This window comes from Pelecanus crispus, chromosome 2 (assembly GCF_030463565.1).
Source record: "Pelecanus crispus isolate bPelCri1 chromosome 2, bPelCri1.pri, whole genome shotgun sequence".
Lineage (NCBI taxonomy): Eukaryota > Metazoa > Chordata > Aves > Pelecaniformes > Pelecanidae > Pelecanus > Pelecanus crispus.
This window is the reverse complement of record NC_134644.1, coordinates 132267375-132280613: the sequence shown is the minus strand read 5'-3', so window position 1 is coordinate 132280613 and position 13239 is coordinate 132267375. Positions and strand designations below refer to the sequence as shown.

General features: G+C 38.5%; 1 protein-coding gene across 1 annotated transcript; it reads left to right on the top strand.

Annotated features, from left to right (window-relative positions):
* Positions 1 to 408: 408 nt before the first annotated feature.
* Positions 409 to 9873, top strand: LOC104032495 (epidermal retinol dehydrogenase 2). Its single transcript, XM_075705878.1, has 6 exons — positions 409 to 741; positions 4675 to 4806; positions 6283 to 6382; positions 8066 to 8210; positions 9175 to 9297; positions 9780 to 9873. The coding sequence occupies exons 1-6, from the start codon at positions 409 to 411 to the stop codon at positions 9871 to 9873; spliced, it is 927 nt and encodes a 308-aa protein (XP_075561993.1).
* The last annotated feature ends 3366 nt before the right edge of the window (positions 9874 to 13239 follow it).

Below are 13239 nucleotides of genomic sequence, written 5' to 3'. Positions count from 1 at the left end.
CACACCAGTGTTTTCAGTGCTTTTTTTGTTCAGCTAGTACCACCTTGGTAATGAAAACAAAGTACCCTATAGCCATTGCCACAGCATACACCTATAAAATGTACGTTACTAAACCTTTGTAAAAACCTAGGTGGAAGCTGAGGAGTCTGGAACAAAACAGCAGGCATGTAGGATCTAGCAGAAGGTATTTGCTTTAATCTTACTAGTCAGAAGCCGGCAGCTTTCACAAAACAAGTCTTTAGTTATATTTTGTATCTGCACAAAAGAACAATGTGAAAGAACTAACTGCTTGAAAGTCAATCTCTTTTTTTTTTTTTTTAGTGAATATCGCAGTGTTTTGACAGGCCAGTAACATACTGTATTTCTGGGTTTGTATAACAGAAGAGCGGTGTTTGTGCCTGAAAAATCATGTTCAACTTCAGAAGCATCCTGAAGATACTACAGTTCCTGAAATTATTGATTTTTTTATTTTTTGAGAATTTCATCTTATTCATATTTCCTCCATGCAAAAAAAAAACTTTTGCTGGGGAAATAGTGCTTATTACTGGCTCCGCAAATGGGATTGGAAGGCAGATTGCCTTAAATTTTGCTCCTTTGGGAGCAACCTTGGTTCTTTGGGACATTGATGATGAAGGTAACAAAGAAACAAGCAGATTAGCCCAAAAAAATGGAGCTAAACGAGTGTTTGCCTACCACTGTGACTGCAGCAATAGGGAGGAGGTCTATGAACAGGCAGACAAGGTAAGATACAGCTTCTGGCTTCTGATTTGGCTTCTCACTTCTGAATTTTTCCTTCTTTTTAATAGGATATGCTATGGATTTTTTTTTTTTTTTTTATAAACAGTACTATTCACTAAAGGGGAGTAATCATGTAGGGCAATAACATTCTCTTTCCGACAAGCAGCTTCTAGATGGAACTTAAACTAAGTTTGCAACAAAGTATCTGAGTTTAATCTGTTCTGATGACATTTATCCATTTCCAGTCATTGTTATGAGATGGTAACTTCTTTAGATTAAGAGCATGGTAAAACATGCAGCAGAGGTTAGCTGCATGTATTAGCTTATTTAGGCTTTAAAATGTCTTTAAGATATCAAGAGATAAAAAAACCAAAACAAACCCACAGTGGAAATTGTAAGGGGAGGGCGGGGGGTCCTTTTCTTTGTCCATTTGTTTAGAAAACTGTAGGTATGTAAGGGTGATGTGGGGTATAATGGTTTTAGAAATATCATCAGGACATGGCTGGTCTCCAGTCAAATTGATGATTCAGCTTCAGCTTATTTTTTGGTCAATCCAGCTGGAAAGTAAGGACGAGAAGGACTCCATTTTAAATGAGATTCTTCTGCTGTGTTGACCTAGGCTTTGTAAACTATTTTTTTTTTCTATTAACAGAGTCCATAAATTGGACATTAAATTAACATTATTAATTTTTACTTGTCCTTTAACATATAGCATAACCTCACTTATAATCCAGTTATCCATTCTGCCATTTCATACAAAGATAAATTCTTCTTTTGTTAAATTCTCGGTATATGTACTTATATACATGACTCTCAAGTCACATCTTTGACATTCTGTGTCTGAAGGCGTACATCAGAGAAATTAGCTAAAATACTTCATGACACGTGAATGTTGATAGAGTGTTTTGGAATAGTCTTGAAATGTAACATTAATTTTCCATGAGTTGTCGGGGGGGGGGGGGGGGGGGGGGCTCTTTGTTTTGTGGTTGTTGCTTTTAATTTTAACCAAAACAGATTAATTCTTTCTGAACACGGCTATGAAAGTCTGAAGTAAGTATTTTTCCTCAAGAAATGTTCCCAGTGAAGCGTACTTCTAAGGGGTAAGTTGTATTCAGTATCTGTAAGTATCTGGAACTGCAATTCTCATGCTTGCAGTCAACAAGGTATTATTTTACCTGTACTTGTTAGCAGCATTTGGGGCACAGCCAACTAACAACGCACAGAAAAAAATTCCATTTGGGCCCACTGGTTGTAGATGTTAAGAACCACAAGTGGTATTATAGTATTACTTGGGCAGTGCAGGCAAGGATATATATCGTATTATAACAGTAAGCCTGCAGAGATGAGCAAGTTGAGTGTTCTGTACTGACCCAACACGCAGTGTTCAAGGAGGGCGATCTTTGTCAATTACGTAGGCAGTAGAGATGATGTGATCCTCACCGTGCAAGACATTGATTATGACTCCTGCAATTTTGAAGTAAGAATGACAGTAATTTCAACAATCTTAATATCTGTTATCACTTCCCAGCAAGATGACAAGTCAGTCTGAGCAACTTGTGGTCAGTACTTCAAATGTAACACTTGATCTTTATTTGCAATGATACTATAAAACAAATGACAATTCTTCTAGAATCCTCTTTTTGCAAGAAAAAAACTCACTTTAGAATTTACCAAGATCAAATGTCTTTAAAAAATAACATTTTAAATTGGCATTAAATCTCTATTCCCATAAATACTATCTGCTTCTTGCAAAGACATGCACCAAAATGATTAGTTTAAGCTTTTGTAAGTAATTTCTCTGTTAGACTTTCCTGCTGATGCTGAACGTTTTGAAATTATTTGTTTGTTCTTAGTTTAGCAGAGTCTCAAAATGTTTGTTCTGTGCACTCAAGTAGCTCTCAATCTCCAAACACAATAACCACATCAGCCACAGGGCTCCAGCCTGCTGAATTTGCTGTGCCCATATCAGCAAAGAGTATTCTGACCATATCAGCAAAGGGTATTCTGAAGTGCACAGACTGACCTACAAGCAGAAACTCAAAGAGCTGTTTCAAATTCAGCAGTTGGTGTTAAGGTGTTAAATTTTATTGTTAACTCTACCAACACCTTTGTAGGTGTTTGCATGAATTGAGCAGTCATGTAGGAGCCTGAAATTTTTTTAGAGCAGGAGTTTTTCAGCCATGGGCCTCCTCTACTCTTGGAAATACCTGTAACTTTTTGACTGGTAATATGAAAAGTCTTGAGCTTGGACACAGAAGATAAAGCAATAGCAGAAAAGTTAAATTAAATTGCTTTGATTTCAGATATTCACTGCAGAAAAACACTTTCCCATAGTGGAAGCTTTCTTTCTAGGAAGCAAATCAGATCATTGAAGTCCATAAAGAAGAGGTTTTAGAATAAACTGGTGAAGTGACACTGATCAGGCACTGTCCACCTGGAAATTCTGAAGGAAATCAGATATGGACCTGATGAGCTAGAAATGCGTGGAGGGTGTTTTGCCATAACAGGCGTCCAAGGAACAAAGAGTAGCAAATATGCCAGTTTTAAAGAGCACTTGAGAGGACACAAAGAAGCTACGAACCTGTCTTACAGAAAATTAGTAGAAATGATAATAAAAAGAATTAATAGACACCTAAAGAAATACATAATGAAGAATAATCAGTTTGACTTTTTGTAAATGGAAGTTGGGCTTCCCACATTTTTTGGGGTAGTGACTGAACAGGTCAAATGAAGCTGGATTAAATAAAATTCTACCATTGGGGAAGCTCTGTTGTCATGTGAAGAAAAAGAGGATCATCATCTGGACTGACACAGTAGTTAAAAGGTGCAAGTGGGGAGAAAGAACGGATATATCCCACAAAGGAAGAGTTGGGTAATCCTGCCATACTCAGCAGTGTCTAGATTTGCATTCATTTGTGCAAGAGGGAAAGGTGCTAGTATGTGAGCCCTGCTTGTCTATGACAAGGAGAAAGCCTGATACAGCTGGAGGAGTATCAAACGAGTCAAACTGAACACTAAGGTTTCATGAAAGAGCCAAAGCAAAGTCAAATGTTGGGGCAACAGATCCCAGCACCTATTTCCAAATTCCCAGACAGCAGCATATCTGGGATTTTTATGTTTTTGTAGTCATTCTATAATTTTTGAGACACCAAATAACCATTTGCCTCTAGCACAGAAATCTCTGCAGTGAGCCTGTTCTTAATATTATAAGTAAATCTTGGCCATCTGCTTTGATATAAATCCAAATCATGGAATAAAATCTTTTTATAAGAAACCCAAATGGAGTTAATGGTGATTTTGGCCTTCTCTCCAAGTGATGTTATCTATCTATTTCATGATGCATGCTTCTGTACTCAGAGGACTGCTATCCCCCTGCTATCTGTGCTGAATTCTTTCCCGTTCAGTAGAAATTATCTGGAAAAGGGGTTGAACAGGCTTGGCTGAGGAATACAGGTTCTCACGATACCAGAAACAGGGCAAAAGAAATGTTCAGGTTGCAATTAAAGCATGCTCACAGTGCACACTAAAGCTTTGTAACTGATTACCTCAGGTTCCTGTGGAAACAAAAAGTATTCTGGAGTTCAGGAAGCAATTAGACAAATACCTGGGGGGAAAAAAAAATCATTGGGATATATTAAATACAAAGATATAGATACCTTATCTGTCTCAGGAAGATCCTAAGATGCAGTGTGAAAAGTTGAGGAGTACATTGGAGGAGACCTTAGAGTCCTGGACCTTTTTTTACTCCTTTCCACCATGAGACAAGGGCTATGGGGCTAGATGGGCTGTTGATCTGATGCAATACAACAGTTCTTATGTGCATATGTTTCCAGCAGAGATATAAATAATTGCAAATATGACTAACCATTTTCATAAACTAAGCACAAGAGGCAAGAATAACTTCTAAAGCTTTCTGTCTATCCTTTTTTTATTCAGGTTAGAAAAGAAGTTGGGGATGTTACTATTCTAATCAATAACGCTGGCATACTGCTTGGGAAAAAGTTTTGTGACATTCCAGATGCAGATTTTGAAAAGACCTTAAGAGTCAACTTCCTCTCTCAAGTCTGGGTAATGTATTTTTTTCACTCCCGGGTGACTGAAAGGTACAGGCAAGTATTTTAGAGGTGGCACCTACCTGGGGAACCCGATTTGGAATAGGGATTGGAAGGGCCTTGAATGCAGGAAGATACATTTTTTTAATCATCCTATAAATGGAGACACACCAAATTGCCAGTCTCCCCACTATGTCTCAGTAATATTAACACAAACCTGCCTGGACACTCTGGTAAGTCAAAAGTTTGTGCAACCATATTGTGAAACATGCTTTATCTGTAACAGCTGTGGCTGAAGTTAGTGCTGACATGATGGCATATAACTTCCCTGCTCCTGATGTTTGCTGGTATCAGAATGCTTTGTCTAATAGACTTGAAGCATTCCTGGAGGCACAACGATGGTTTAGTGGTGGACTTGGCAGTGTTACATTTATGGTTGGACTCGAGGATCTTAAAGGTCTTTTCCAACCTAAATGATTCTATGATTCTACACTGAACGTGTTGGTGTCAGTCTTCAGGTTGTGCTTTCATTCCTAGTCACCGTGTGCTTAATGTACATAGAAAGCTAATCTGGATAGTATGTATTATCTTTGCTTTGTTTTCATACCTCTGAAGGAATTTGCTGTTATTTGGGGTCTCAGTCGACCTTTACGAGGTTTTGTTGAGAGGGAGTGTTACTTTTGCCCCCTCTTGAATTTGCGGTTTACATGCCTGAGTGAGCAGCCTGCATCAGGGGAAAATGTGGCATTGCAGCTCTCTCACTAAATGGCATTTCTCAATGGAAAATCATTGCAGATAGAAGTCCTCTAATCATTTCCCAGCCCACAGTGCATCATTCTTCCAAATACTTGAAGCAAAGGGACTGGGAGACCCGCTCCTCCTGACAGGTCTGAAGAGACATAGGGCAGGAGTAGAGTGACAGTGGGCCCTCAACCAAAAAGACGTGTACTAGGCATACACATCTGGAGTCAAACAGGCATTGCAGCACATCTCAGCTATTGAAAAAATTTTGTTACTGCTCTTGTCTTTTTTCTTATCTCCCCCCTCATAAAACACTAGCACCTTCCTTATATAGTTAGTATCACCCACAGTGGTGGTCTGGGGTGCCGGAGTTGTCAGGCATTTAGGTTTGTAACAAATAGGGCCCACAGACAGCTCAGGTCCCCTTGATGTGTTAACTTCTAGCTCCCCCTTGTGTACCAAATCTTTGGTAACAGTCAGAAGACTCAAACTGTGAGGAAACAGGAGGCAGAGAAAATACAAACTTTGCTGCTTTTAATAACATGATTTTAATGCTGATGGATCTGCAGAGAGAGGGCAGTCATTCAAGGAAATGCCATCTCTCATTTGTAAATTCTTACAGAGGTAGAAGGTCAGTTTGGCTTCTTGTGTATTGAAGCCCCAGAAAGCAAATCGGGTTGTAAAGCCTAATTTGGAATGCAAAAAATTTTGGCATGTCTAGTATAAAGGGTTTTTTTTATATGTCTTTTAGACTTGCAAGGCCTTCCTTCCAGCCATGATGACCTATAACCGTGGACACCTGGTTAGCGTAGCCAGTGCAGCAGGATTGTTGGGAGTCCACAGAATGTCAGGTTAGTATCATCAAGTGCCATTACAAATTAGATTTACATGCTAAAAACTTTTCATGGAGATCTCATAAATGCTTGGCTTAAGCAGTTTGTACTGTCATATTGAACACTCAGGAAGAGCCTGTGGGTACAAAAGGTGGTGGTGTATTGAAGATGATGGTGGCATGTTGCTTGAGTGGCACGCGGACCTCACTGCAGATTTTACTGTCTGACTGCAGCTTGTCTTATCTCCACAGAAGGACAATACAGCTCCTATGTGTGCAGCGGGAGGGAGCCCTACATACACGTTGTCTAACACTTTCTCAATGCCAGGTTTCCTGCAGATGAGTGTTCAGAGCCCTGAGACATACATGGGTTATACCTGTAACTATACATTTAGTTGGAAAATGGTTTTCAGGTCCAGAAGGCATTCTGGCAGAATTTTCATTAAAATTAATTTGAATGAACTGCGTTTTAAGCTATTAAACACTGCCATGTTCTCAGTTGTTTCCCTCAGGACAGCTGACTATTTCATCAGCTTGGGTCTGCTGCCCGGTCTCTCCTCAAGCCTCTCTGACATCCTGATCATATCTCTTAGGTCACTCTGTGAGAATGTGAACTTCAATGTAATAAGTATCTCTTGTTTCTTCTGCTGATTGATAGTGTTACTGTAGTGTTTATTTGCCACCTGTTATTGTTGGGTCAGATTCGGTATTGATAATAGGTCATGTTCGGCTTCTATCATTTAACTGTAAGGTTTGTAAGAGTGGACCTGCGCATCCACGCATTATAACTTTTTACATTTTTGCTGTGCATTTTTAAGTTGTATGGTTCCATCATCCACTATGGGTGAATCTCTGAAGAATAACAAACTGTCTCTGATGCCAGTTTTTGAAGTTACTCTTTTAGCAAAACTGGATTTCATTGTATCTAACAACCATTTTCACTCACATTTGAAAAAGCCTTAGGAAACCACATGTAAATTCCTATATTAAAATAACGTTCTTACAGTTGCAAAATTGTAGAATAATTTAGGTTGGAAGGAATCTCTGGAGGTCATTTGGTCCATGTCCCCAAATAAAAGCAGGCCCAACTTAGATCAGGTTGCACAGAGCCTTGTGGGGCAGCCACATTTTTATTCTCTCCAAGGATGGAGTTCCATATATTCATCAAATAATAAAAATCAGACAAGATTCAGTCTTTCCAGGCAAACAAAATGATATTGTAGAAGATATTCTGAAGATATCAGAAGAAGAAGTAACAGGTTGAAGCAGCATTTATAAGCAGGGTATTTAGATTTAACCACTAGAAATAGTTCTTACTGAAATGTGAGCTGTGATATTAAAGGATGAAGACATTCTGAACTGCAAGAATGCCTGGCTTGTACATGAGTATCTGGAAATGTACATAAAATGTTGAATAAGCTCATCCTCCTACATCTCCCTATAGTGTACTGAAAAAAAGTCACCTGTAAAGGATTAATCTTATCCTTAGACAACTGTGCCTCAATCATGGGAAGAGCCATTAACCTTCAGAGTTAGCATCACCAACATGCACAGCATCCTTAAAATACTAATTACAAGACTGCTAATTATATAACTAAGTAGTATCAGGGCTTAAATAGTATTACAAAACATTAAAATCTGTATATAACACTTACTGTGGTGCTTTTGACATATTTTGGATATTTCTTTCTTCACTTTTCAGATTATGCTGGAAGTAAATGTGCAATCATTGGAATGATGGAAGCCTTAGATTCGGAAATGTATCATGGAGGAAAACAAGGCATTAAAACCACAATCATTTGCCCTTATTTTGTTAACACTAAATTAGCTAAAGGTTTTCAAACCCAGTAAGTAAAACTTAGATCATGTGCTGTTTCATATGTAAAAAAAAAATAAAAATCACTACTCACTAGATATGCCATATTCAGTCTCTAGCTATTATAATGTTGATTTGCTTTTCAATTCAGTATTTTTGCCCTATTGGCACATGTCTCTTGACATAAGAATCCAAGTTTGTCATCCAATTAATAACTGACGTGCAAGAGGAACTGCATAATAACCTCCCAGTCAAGGAATGGTTACGGATGCACAGCAATATTTAAGGCAATCTTATTTGCCAGTAGAATGGGCATTGTTGAGGTTCTCTGCCCCAAGTACTTTTGGCACAGTGATTACAGTCATGGCTGTCATGATATCTGTGACCTATCATTATTAACTGTATTAGTAGGTATTATCTGAGCGAGAATAGCTGTGGTGGCAGTATCTGGTGGGTTGGTGTATTGTTGTAGAGATGGTAGATGCTGCAGGCACCGAATTAGCCATTGCAGTAGTGCAATACAAGTGCTCTGTTCCTGCTTCCACAAGTTCATCATCCTGTAGTAGCGTATATCGTGCAGAGCACAGTCTTTCTCCTGGCTGGAAATAGGCCTGGTCCTGACCTATTTAGCTGTCGTCACAACATCTACAGTAGAAAAGGAGGAGGTGTGCGGAGGGCAGAACTATTATGTGTAGAACAGCGTACAGTACGGCTCAGCTTGGAAGTTTTCAATGCCGGAATCACTGTGGGCATTAATTGCATGACGGTCGGAGCAAGGCTTGCACAAAAGTCACTAAAATTCACAACATCACCAAAGAGTTCTCAATTTATTTTGATGATGGCAGGAACAGAGAGGATTGGAGACTCCTTTTTAAGACTACTTGAGGTGAAGCGGGAAAATTCTTAAATTATTTAACTAAATTATTTCTCTGTTAGACTATGTCTCAAAAGTAAAGTTTTATAATTTCATAATGCTTTGTTTCTTGTTTCACCAGAAACCACCTTTTTCTTCCTGTTTATGATGCAGAGTATGTAGCCAGCAAGATCATGGATGCAATTCAAAAGGAAAAGTTTTATCTAATCATGCCTCCGACTTTACGCACTCTTGCTTTCAAACTGTAAGAATGTGACCCGTCTTCTACCATTGCCTTCTTTCCTTTGCCATATGCCTGCAAAATCAGCAGGAAAGTTTAGTAAAAACAGTCCTTTAATTAGTATTCCTGCAGTAAATCCAGTTATATTCACCCAATTATGAAGAAACAGTGGGTTTAGTTTTTAATAATCTGGGTGAATAGCATTTCTCTGGCCACTTCTGTCTCTAATATACATCTTAAGCTATAGTTGGGTATAGAGATTTCAAAAATTTTCCTGGGATGGTACACTGGACTAGAACTGTCTGCTTCCAGTAACTGCCTCCACCACTGGCTGGGCTTTCACAAAATGGCCTGGTCTGTCATTCATTTCCCCCATTTATAACATGGGAGCACCACATGTGTTGTTGCCAGACATTAGAAGTATTGAGCACATATAACAAATTTATCATTTATAGAGTGCATTTTTCTAAAAAAACATAAGGCTAACTCGGTGTTTGTCTCATCAGTCTTGTTCCTAGGAAAATGGTACTACTCTTTGAATCTTGCCTTAAGATTGCCAACAGCTTGGATAAAGCCTTTGGTCGGAAAAAAAAGGATTGAAACCAAAATATTCTGAAGACCTCAAGTGCTATCTAATTGAAAATTTTCAGTAAAAATTAATTTTGAATACGTTTATTCTTTGACAGAAAATTTGCTGCTTGTATGATATTTGACATTGGTCAGCATGTAATTTAATTCTTCGTAACTGTCTTTTAATCACTGATTTTTAGCCACAACTCTCTCTCTCCTTTCATGACAGCATGCTGCTTTTATCTAAGCTCTCAATAAACGTCATTAACACCAAGCAGGGATGTTTGACTACATTTCATACTCTGAATTCTCAATTTCTGAGCAAAATCTCAAAGCATGGGAAAAATGCACTACTGTTCATGCAGAAAGAAAAAAAACCACAAAGCATTTAACGTATTTCCCTTTCAGGGCCAAAATAGCACTGCAGTTCACACAAAGCTGCCATGAAGAAGGGCGCTGCGGGATGATGTGCTCTGGCTGGCGAGCTGCGTGGGGAGCCTGTGTTCTGAAGAGGAGTGAACTGCAGTGAGCGCTGATAAAGTTTGTGCAGTGCTGTGCCGCTTACCACGCTCCTCGTTAGTCACAGCACACTCCTCTAAACACAGTTCCACGGGAAGTGTGTGCCTCGGTTCTAATCCATGGCTAGAGGCTCATATCGGATCATTTATCAAAGGCTGTGGCTTAGAAAGAGCATTTGTAAAACTGTAGTGGCAGCAAAAAATCATGTGCCTACTCAGAAGGGAAAGATGATGAAGGCCCACAATCAGATGAAGCAGAGAGGAACAAATCCCTTATAGAAATTACTTATATGGTAATTAATTGCCTCTATAAATTTTGTAAAATGTTCCTACAACAGAGCAGTCGGATGTTATAGACATGGGCTCTACAGTGAGCATCTGCTGTGAGCAGCTGCATGGTGAACACTGGTGAAGTCCATAGGCATCTGACTCCCTTCTCTGACCCTATAGGGACCTACGTGGCTTTGAAGCACCCTGCTGATGCCAGCTAATCGGGTTAAGGTGTTGTGTCCCACGTTAGGCCCCTGAAGTCAGCAGCTGAATCTGGACCTGCAAACTGGTCCACACAGTTCTCTTAAGTCTCAGTGACCTCAGTAAAATTACTCAGACAATTGTTGACTTAAGAGTATTCTGAGGAATCTATGCAAGAAATCTTTGTTTGGCAGTTTCTGAGTAATTTTTGAAAAAAAAACAATTAAAATTTAAGATTACATAGGTATTATGTTAAGTGACCAAGAAACAACTTTGCATGGACTGTATTGCTTTCAGAGACTGACTTGTCAATGAGGTAGGCTGTTTGTTAGGGTGAAACATAACTCTGCTGTAAATCATGGGAAAAGAAATACAGACAGGAGAAATACCTCATGTATCGTTGAGCAATTATGGGACGGCTCTTGGGCAAAATCTCTTCTTATATTTGGAGAGAAGTCACATGCATCTCCTTCAACTGTCTCTAAATGAAATTACAACTTAAAGGTCCTAAAGGAAAAAGCTCCCCAATAGCAGAAGTTCAAAGATCGGTGATGCAAAAGTATGTGCTGGTACTTAATTGGCAAAAATCAATCCTCACGCAAATTTCCAGAAAATGCTAACATAAAACATTCATAATTTGTTTAATTTAAAAATAAATAAATAAATTGCAGACCAGAATAGGAAATGTACAAAGCATAGTTTACAAAACTCCACTGTAAGGAATTAGAGAACCTTGAACAGTCATGTCTTGCCCACATTTGTCACCATACTTTTATTGCACTTAACTAACCCCATACTTAAAAACTCCCTTCCAGCTGCAAATGCTTATAAGAGTGCACACTCCAATTAAAAAAATATTTTTTAAAATCCCAGTATTTTCAAAGTACACATACATTCAGCAAATTCTTTAATGTGCCCTGTAGATATTACTGGGAAAATTTTAGCTGAGAGAAGGAGAAAGCCATCTGAAGTTTGGCTCTTTGGAAAGCAAGGTTTATTGGTTTCTATTTTGAAAAGCTCTCTAGGTGATTAGGAATTGCCATATGCCTTTCCTCCTACTAATGAGCCAGGAACAAAGTCAAAATTGCTCCCTGCAAATAACAATCCTTTTTCTCAACTGCAAACAAATATGTTGAATATTGGGATTCCCTTATTCCGCATGAATGTTGCAATTTGGCTCCAGATGTATGATTGTTTTAAGTGTGGTTACAGGAGACCATACAAATTGGCATGACATTGTATTTGTGAATGTATTGTGGGCCTGAATATGCTTAAGACATAATTTCATTGCTTGTGCTGTAGAGCTTATGAACAGGGTTCACGAGGCGAAAGACATACATTTTACAATGCTTTGTAAAATGAGGCTCCCATTTGAAGTAGTTACCCATTAGTGACATTAAGATTTGGTGGACTAGCCATCATTAAAAATCTGGTATGTCAGGATGAAATATTTGCAGCCAAAGAGCACATTGTAAGGGCTCTCCTTTCAGTACCTTTTATTTTTTTTAGTTTCTTTAAAATAAATATGACCACCTCACGGCTGACATTGCAGTTATAAGTTTACTATCTATATACACAGGATGTGAGAAGATTAAGAATAATACAAAGAAAACAATGCTTTATTTTCTAAGCCATATTTCACCTACTCTGTACAGCCACCCTGCAGAGCCTTATTCTGTATTGTCGCAATCTCAGCCAAGGGCACCCTTTGGCTCCATTTCTTCTGGCTAATCTGCTTGTCTCAAGAAGGAATTTGTAAGGCTTATGCTTTCTAAGTCTCACAGTGATCTGTTAGATCTTCTTATCAGCCCTAGAAATCAGGAACTCATTCTTTTCTATGAAAATACCAGGAAAATATTTTAATTTTTATTTTTACAAAAAAGAAATGTGATGGATCCTGTAACACAATTCTAAAACTGTAAATCAAGACCTTCCTATTTAAGTTCAGAAGAAGCGCTTGGATGCCGTGCCTGTTTTTAATATAAAATCACCTTTTGTGTTTTGAAACATAGTGTGCCACTTAAGAAGTATCTCAGAGTTACTGACAACTCCTGAGAAATGTGTGTTTTCCTTCTTTGAGGCGTTCATCTTATTTTTAATTTCTCCACTTAAAAATGATGTTGCAGGGGAAATTCTGTTATTTCTGAAGGTGAAAATGGGACTGAAGGGCAGTTTATCTTCATTTTTTCTCCTTTGGGAGCAATCCTGGCTCTCTGTAAAACTGATGAAGAAGAGACAAGCAGATTAGCAGGATTAGCCATGGGCTGAATCTACCTGTGTTGCTGCATCAGTAGAGACATAATCTGTGGTGTCAGATAAAATACGATTTCTTGCTCTTGTTTTATACCCATTAGTACAACATACCTTTTCAGAGCATATTTTGCTTATGTAGGAAGTTGTAGAATCA